General features: G+C 40.9%; 1 protein-coding gene across 1 annotated transcript; it reads right to left on the bottom strand.

The window, feature by feature from the left end:
• Window positions 1–17: 17 nt before the first annotated feature.
• Window positions 18–7,014, bottom strand: LOC118407748 (glycerophosphocholine cholinephosphodiesterase ENPP6-like). The gene is made up of 9 exons (XM_035808265.1): window positions 6,678–7,014; window positions 6,172–6,284; window positions 5,190–5,369; window positions 4,360–4,531; window positions 3,909–3,990; window positions 3,206–3,397; window positions 2,728–2,865; window positions 2,080–2,191; window positions 18–1,480 (listed from the first exon to the last, which is right to left on the bottom strand). The coding sequence occupies exons 1-9, from the start codon at window positions 6,824–6,826 to the stop codon at window positions 1,245–1,247; spliced, it is 1,374 nt and encodes a 457-aa protein (XP_035664158.1). The 5' UTR covers window positions 6,827–7,014; the 3' UTR covers window positions 18–1,244.
• Window positions 7,015–8,587: the final 1,573 nt, after the last annotated feature.

The following is an 8,587-nucleotide window of genomic DNA, read 5'->3' as shown; positions in this document are numbered from 1 at the left end:
ATCTCTATTGGGTCTATCAATATATATAAGGTAGAGTAGCAATCTCCTTTTGCCCCAGTATGCAAATGGAGATTGCTGGGATAGATGACAAAAAAGACAGCATATATAAAGGAATAGGTCACGATTTTCCCCACTAACCTCTGCTTGTACAGATTAGGATACTAGCGCGCGTGCATACATTCTACTACAAAACGCATTTGTCTGTTGGTCAATGATAACAGACAAATATGCATCAAACGGTGGGGAGTTCTCAGAGTTCTTGTCTGATATTAAAGATCAAGAGGATCGACGAAAGGTTGTGGCACTCATATGTTTCCAGCTCAACCACTCGGGAAAGGAAGACAACACTCGAAGTACTCTAGCTATAGCCTGGATACCATACCCCAGCCCGATCCCCAAAAAAATCTATCCTGCACGATATATACTTTGAGATCGGGCTGGGGTTTGGTAACCAGGCTATAAGGATATAAGTACTCCTTCGCAGACCTCTAGTAGCCCTGCCTTCTATAGCTTTAAAGAGCTGACCTTACTTACTAGTAAATGACCTTAGGCCACAGCAAGTAAATTCTATGGATGACATTAGCACGCTCATTAATTTTTGCCCGATTTTGGATAGGAATTCACTACCCACTGTTGATTTATGTAACTTGAGCTTGCCTGGATTTACTGACGTCACAGCACTCTCTTCAGTACCGGTTTGCTTTTGACTCTCGGAGATGTATTTCAATAGCTACATGTACAATCACTAGCATCAGCGAAAATTCATTTTGACATCGTAGTCTTACTTCATGTATAGTTCTTATACTTGATCACATTAGAACTTAATATCCACGTACATGACTTATAAAGTCTTCCGCAACTATAAACACACAGTGGATACAAACGCATTACAGTAAAATTGAACTTACAGATACTAAGTATAGACAAAATTCAAATGTGTAATATTGAGTTATATAGCACAACATAACACATAAACTTGATTTTTATTGATGACATTTGTGCTATTAATGCTAAAAAAAACATAGACGAAAATGTTTGAATCAATTCATCACAAGGACACACAGTTGTATCAAAACATAAGAATCTCGTAGCGCAGAGTGGTTAAAAAAAGTAGAAGTTTGAAATAGTTATGCGTGCAAGAGAGTGTTGACATTCGTCCAAAATATGTCGATTTTCTAAAAATTGATGTGAAACTCTTTGTTTGAGGGCCTAAATAAAATTGTTTACTGCAATATATTTAGTAACTAATAGAGCAAACAATAAACACTGAAATAGATCGACATAAACTGGACGATAACGAAAGTCGAGACAACGCAAGCATGTTGGGACACAGTGCCGGAAATGGCGCCGTCCAACAACATGCCTTCCACCCGGGACCACGTCCCGTTGTTGGGGAGGGGGATGATGTCCAGTAAACGGCACATCAACTGATATTCGTCCACAATGTCTATCGCCCCCGCTTCGTAGCCTTTTCGGAAATCTGAAACAGAGGAACAGTTTCTTTTAAAAACGTTTTATAGCTTTCAGTTAAAGAGGAGACATTTCGAAGACGGCATATTTAAATACCTTACAAACACCTTGGGCAAAACGAATGTGGCGCAGACGGGGGTAGACATAGGTTACCTGGCACCATACGGCATGCTGATGCAGTTACATGTCTCTGACGTCACGTGCCGGAAGTGGACGGGTCAATTCAGCAAAGTTCCATTTCATTCCAGTGTATCTATATATATATATATATATGGCAGCGACGAGTAACCGAGCTACCATCAGGGCACCGTCCTATCTAATACTAGTACCAAAGAGGTTTAAAATCGACTTTAAACCTCCTTGCTAATACTCAACCTGTCCCAATCATACTGCATAGAGGTTGGTATAAGCTGGTTTGTGGTTTGAACTGCGCAGTACAGCAGCAGCATTAACTGTGGGTAATATGTCAAAGTTGAAGGCCCTGATACACAAACGAAACACATCTGGACCTAGACAAGTTAGGGGTCATCAAATTTGACAGATTACCCACAATGTATCTCACCGCGCATGCCCAGTTCAAACTGCGAACTGGCTTATTCTGAACAATACCTGGCCCAAACGCCATAAAGACGCCCTTCATGTCCATTCTGGAGTTGCTGAAGCCGTGACTGCCCCGTGGAAATTGAGTGGCGTTATCCCAGGTCCAGGGTATGGCAGCGTCCTACATGGGAAAATCGTTTATTTGTAATGCAAGTCGTTTAACAGGGTTCGTCAATAAACCATGATTCAAAAATGAAATGTTTGCTACTTGATAATGTTTGGTCTATGCTCACTTCTTATAACTCACTTTCCTTTTCAAAATGATCCCAAAATATGCAGAATATTTCATACATAGATGTTGCGAAAAGGAACGGAGAGTGGTTTGATCTATCTCCTTATCGTACTTTATCAAGATTCAGGTATTCATTTCGCTGTATTCATCATATCATGTATATAATAGACATATCACATGTTCGTATGTAGTTCAAGCTAGATAATTTTGCAGTCGGTTTTTCAACTTGGTTTTTTAAATCAAAGACAAAGTTGACATGTACACACTATAACAAAAGTCGACATCAACGCAGCCATGGCGTCACGACCAGAATCGGAAACAAGATGTCGGAAACAAGATGGCGACTGGATGACGTCAACTGCCAACATGGCAGCACCCATGAGCACCGGCTAGCACAATACTGTTTTATCATTGAATCGACGAACCTCGAACACAAGCCAAGGGTATTGCATCACAAGCAGCAGTGGCGGGACGTATTTCCCACGCTTGTAGTGCCAGTCTTCCGGGATTTCCTCTTTCTTCAGGACAATGGAGTGGGGCACGTTTAACAGATCGGAGTGAACCTGAAGTCACCAAGGGCAACAAAACAGTTTCAGTTTATGAGGCACTCTTTTAGCATTGAAGAATGGGAATGTGAATTATGAGAAATGGGGCTATGAACGGTCATATATTAGAGAGTGCTGCGGTTTTACAAAGAAAGGGCACAGAGTTAAAACGCTAACAGGAAGATTACCCATGAATTGCAACTTGTCGATCACAACCACGTAATGTGGATTGCATAATTGGTAAAAATGACGTCTTTTATGTATCATGTATAGGCTAGACAAAACGTATTAAGAAGTCTTTATCTTTGTCATATTACCAAAAATACACTTCAACTAATAAATCAACTAATAATCATGCCTTTTCTAGCAGTCCGTCCTTTGGCCAGATGTGGACAAGCATGTCGGAGTACAGCGTTGGTTTCTTGAGGTCGTTGACATCTACGTAGTCTTTTAGACTGATGTATCCGCTAGTGGCACTGTAGTCAGGTAAGGAGGCCATGCCGTGATCCGACAGTATGATCACGTTCACTGATTGGTCAAGTCCTGTGTCCTGAAAATAGCATACTTAAGGTTCAATTAATAAGGAACTTCGCGGCTTCAATTGCGCATGCACAGCGAGGCGCATTGTGGGTAATAGGTCAACAGTCCTCGTCCGGACCATGCCTTCAACTTTGAATGATACCCACAATGCATCACGCTGCGAAGGCGCATTTTAACCTGTGAACCGCCTTATCATGAAAACGAATATCGCACGTATACGAATTCATGTTTCTCCTATATTTGGCGTTTCTATTTCCATACCTCTTTTTCTAATTCATAGTGCAAGATTTTTCTGATGGGGCATCACATTCAGCACCAAGGACAGAGTTCAAAACATTACGACGTAATGCAGAAATGTGATGATAAGTGTCGAAAGACATATACAAACTATACAACTGTGGGTTCCTAGAACTGACCAAGTAACGCTATCTTATATTTTGTTTTTGTTTGCTTCTTTGGTTTGATTAGGTTGGTTCTGGCTTTTATTTCTAAAGAGAAAGCTATCCACAGGAAGATCTCACCGTTAGTTTCTGCCTCAAGTATCCGAGCATGGTGTCCACCTCTAGTACTTTGTCCCGTACTAACTCTGATTCTGGTCCGTACCTACACATCGAACAATACACAACTTAGCCACAGAGACAACGTAACGAACTATCATGTTTATGTGCAATCTACCGACTTTCGCTGACATGACAGCCGAAATACTGAATCGAAATAGGCCCTACTAAAATCATATATGAATCTTACATGTTTGTATTCAGCTGTATTACCATTCATATACTCTAAACATATTCCATAGTGCGTGGATACAAAGGTATCCTTGAAAAGTTCATTTAAGTTTTAAGTGTAATTCTTACGTTTATAAGTTTAAATATAAGTTTAAATAAATTTACGTTTGGTAACGAAAATGCTGAAGTTGTTTGAAAACTCGACAATGTTTCTTTGTAAGACCAAAGGCAGCTAATAACTGACCTGTGCCCCCAAATGTCGACCTTCTGGTAGTACAGGCCCGCCATATCGATGACGTCATCACCAAAGAGTTGTACAATCTCGTCGATGCTGTTCAACATGTTCTCGAAAGAGGGCAGGTCTGTCAGTTCGATGCACTTGTTCGGGACGTAGTTACGTATGGGCACCTGGCAACCTAGGGAACAGTTAGGAAATTGTTGAAGACCAGAAATGGGATAAACGTTTCTGGCACCTTTGATATAACTTCCTGTCAGTGTCCCTAAGGTATACCTAGCAAGTCAAAATGTGTTTGTGGGCTGGGGACCATGCTATTTGGGCCTATTCGACCTTTGCTTTCTGTCAGTCTGCGATAAGAACATTTACCTGTCACACTACTGTTGTCTACTGTATCAATATAATTATTGATATAAGCAATAAAACAAGTAAATAAACAAACAGGCACATGTAAAACGATCGAGGGAGTTAAAAAGGCAAATTCTTTCTTACATCAACAGCATATTATCTGCCAGAAAATCAAGATCATAGCAGCTCCAGGACAAAAGATACCAAAAAAAAAACCCCAGAGAGTTCCGAAAACAATCCATCCTGAGGTTCTTAAGTTACGATAGCGTGAGTACCATCCTCCGTAGTGACCGCTGGCTCAATCATTTCGCTTGCTAGCCGTGCATGGTCACATAGCTACCGAGGATGATACTCAGGCTAAAGCTAATAAAATGATCATCAAAAAAACAAGAACAGACCGACCGACCGACCTACACACCAAACCGTACAAACACCAAAAACAATACCTCTCCGTACACAGAGGTAATGAATGGATAAATGAGTTGACTAACCTGGCCAGTAGTACATGTTCACCGCCTTCCCCGCCTTAGTAGCCGTTATCCACAGAGGCTCGGCGTTCTCCCACCAGAACGGCTCAAACGACTCCTGGTTGAACCCGACCAGGAAAGACACGTTCCTCTCGGCGTCGTGCATGTAGTTCCCTGTCATGCCGTGACTTTCCGAGTAAAGGCCTGGGGACGAATGCAGAAGATTTAACGGTAGAAACGTATGGCTAACCCAAGTGCAAGGATGAATAACAAATATGCCGCATCACAGTATGAATTGCGTCTGCACGAAGCCTAAAATCTATAGAGAGGACCGTGCTTCATATATGTCAAGACAATGCTTTGTTATTGTCACACGTGCCACTTATTCAGAGGATAATGTACTTGAACTTGCTACCCTCCAAGCAGAGATTCGTAGAATCAAAACGTCCAATAACGCTTCGGGAACAATATACCGATAACGCTTAACGCTGAATTAGAGTGGGTCGGTAAAATAAAATAGCTCGTTACGCTTAACGCCCTTAACGAAAAAGCCGAAAAGGACATACAGCCCTCTCTATAAACACAGTCACCTTTCGAACAACATTATTCACAATGCATCAGCGACACCTAGCTGCAATGCGAGGTAGAGCCACAAAGCATTTAATATTACCGGTACCTTTAATAGGGAGTTGATGACAGAGGACCACGTTGTCTAGGTATAATCAGGATCAATCAGGTATTGACTCCCTTGCTGTGTAAAGAGAACTTTGCTATCCTGTTCCTCTGACAGTGCTCGGACAGCGCGCTTGTACTGAGTAAATATTCGTACGTGCTTCAAATACCAGGACAATACATTGTACACAAACCAGCTGTCAGAACAGTGTCATACGTTGTTAATAATCAACTAACCTTCTTAAATAACACATCAGTCTCTGTGCAGGTTTCTAGAGGCTTGACCACCATCTTCCGTATTTAACTTAATAAACGAGGCGATTATTACAAATACCTGTCATAATTGAATAGTAGTTGGGATATGACTTGGCAGGGAACACTGGTGTGACATACTGTGCTTTCACGCCCTCTCTCGCGATAGCTTGGAACTGCAGAAGATGGAGATCTCTGAACGAACAGAATGAAACACATTACGACACATTATCACTGCCTCAAACGATTTATTTCTTAATGGTTACAACAGTTTCATGTGACTGTCTGATAAAAACTCGAACTATACAAATTGTATAACATCAAAAAGAAGGCGGTGCTAATCTCCAAGGAGATGTAAGGGCCCGGTTCATCCTCAGCCATTTTCAATCTTTTACGACTGTTCTGCAACATTTTGTACTCTTTGTTAGTATTGTATTTTTAAACGGTTCACCTTCACTTATGTAGTGCAATACTAAAAATAATACTGAATGTTAAAATAAAAACAGATCCAAAAACAGCTGATTGGAGGTCAGGAGGTACTTGTTACTGACAAACTGTTTTTTTACATATCAATGGAGATTACCTTACCTAGCTGGGTAGTCCTCTCGCAAACCATCCACTAACACCACCAAGAGTTTGTTAACCGCAAAACTAGGGCAGACATTTAGCAAAACACTAGTCACGAGTAATAATGTCTGAAGCGCCATGATGGTTATCCCAGCCTGCTCTGTTCGCATAACTCCCCTGGGATAATGGTCAATCTTTAGCCAACCCTGTCTATCTATTTACTCTCCAAGTAGATGTTGGGGTGGATGACGGTAGAGATTTCTGGTGGTCATATTTTTTTCTTTCAATCCGTTGACATCAATGAGCGCCGCCATTTTGGGGCTCTGACAGCTTCCGGTCGACATCTTGTTTCCGGTTGTGGTAGTAGACTGGTTTATCTCTTCCTCTAACAACCAATTTGCGAATTATTAGGCGTGTTTACTTAAAAGTGCAGATATACATACTCTCAACGTCCATCAAGTCGTTGGAGCTATGTCCAGTATCAGGGTGAAGTGCACGAAGTTAGGGTGTACGAAGTTGTACGAAGTTGTACTAAGTTACAACCGTTTCCCACTGGCTTTGATGCTATATCGGGAGTCACAGATGACGTCAAAACATTTATTGGATGACGTAATCTAACTTCGTACAGTAGGCAGGGTAGGGTGTCAAGTGTACGAAGTTGTCCGAAGTTGTGCAAAGTTACGTGACGTCATCTAACTTCGTACAGTAGGCAGGGTAGGGCGGCATGTGTGCGAAGTTGTCCGAAGTTGTGCAAAGTTACGTGACGTCATCTAACTTCGGACAGTGGGCAGGGTAGGTCAACAAGTGTGCAAAGTTGTCCTAAGTTGTGCAAAGTTACGTGACGTCATCTAACTTTGGACAGTGGGCAGGGTAGGTCAACAAGTGTGCAAAGTTGTCCTAAGTTGTACAAAGTTACGTGACGTCATCTAACTTTGGACAGTAGGCAGGGTAGGGCGACATGTGTGCGAAGTTGTCCTAAGTTGTGCAAAGTTACGTGACGTCATCTAACTTTGGACAGTGGGCAGGGTAGGTCAACAAGTGTGCGAAGTTGTCCTAACTTGTGTAAAGTCACGTGACGTCATCTAACTCTGGACAGTGGGCAGGGTAGGGCGGCATGTGTACGAATTTGTCCAAAGTTAATTAATACATAGTAAAAACTTATATATGTGTAAATAAGATACACACCACTCACGCATATAAACAAATAAAATATAGATGCACATTAATCAGCACAAAATCAATGTTCATGCATTGTAAAAAATTTCATTTATTTCACTTTTTTTGTCTTTTGTTTCTCCTCTTAACGTTCGTTTTAACAATGCACACAAAATGATTTAAGTTCACTCTTAATATTATATTTCCCTTTTTTTACGTCACTTCTAAATACAAGTACCTGAAAACATCTCCCCTATCTATTCATAAACTACATGTATTGCAGTCATCTTTCACCACTTTGTATCATAAGAAGTAGTAGTTGTTATTTTATTCCTTGTAATTTAACAATTAATTGAAGTACTTCCACCATTTAGTACATAAGTAAACCCAGCAGACGGACTACCACTGTCCGTATGGTCTTTCCGCAACTTCGTGTAAACATCAGTCACAAGTTCTTGAATCCATTTACAGATAGTAGATTTCCCAGCGCCTGCCAAGACAACAGGTAAATGTCATTTTGATCCCCGCTAATAGATGTTTAAAAAGAATAGAACAAATGAAATAAAAGCAGCCGTGGCGCAATACAGAGATTGAAAAACGACACCATTCTACGAACGCATTCCAGGTTCGAATTAAAAAAAACACCTGACCAAATGACGTAAATGTCTGTTGGTGACGTTAAGCAAAAGAATGTTTGACAAGGTATGGTTCTAGAAATGACGGTTGTAAATTTTGAACATATAACGTTATATCTACATTGAATCAAACGTTTGATT

This window comes from Branchiostoma floridae, unplaced genomic scaffold, assembly GCF_000003815.2.
Source record: "Branchiostoma floridae strain S238N-H82 unplaced genomic scaffold, Bfl_VNyyK Sc7u5tJ_1454, whole genome shotgun sequence".
In the NCBI taxonomy this organism is placed as follows: domain Eukaryota; kingdom Metazoa; phylum Chordata; class Leptocardii; order Amphioxiformes; family Branchiostomatidae; genus Branchiostoma; species Branchiostoma floridae.
This window is presented reverse-complemented; position numbering and strand designations above follow the sequence as displayed.

Excerpts from the sequence above, each read along its gene's own strand:
- LOC118407748 (XM_035808265.1), bottom strand. The coding sequence starts at position 6,826 with ATGCGAACAGAGCAGGCTGGGATAACCATCATGGCGCTTCAGACATTA. Across the intron at positions 5,370-6,171 it reads CTACTATTCAATTATGACAG|GCCTTTACTCGGAAAGTCAC; the intron begins GTATTTGTAATA and ends ATTCGTCCCCAG. Across the intron at positions 1,481-2,079 it reads CTTTATGGCGTTTGGGCCAG|ATTTCCGAAAAGGCTACGAA; the intron begins GTATTGTTCAGA and ends CCTCTGTTTCAG.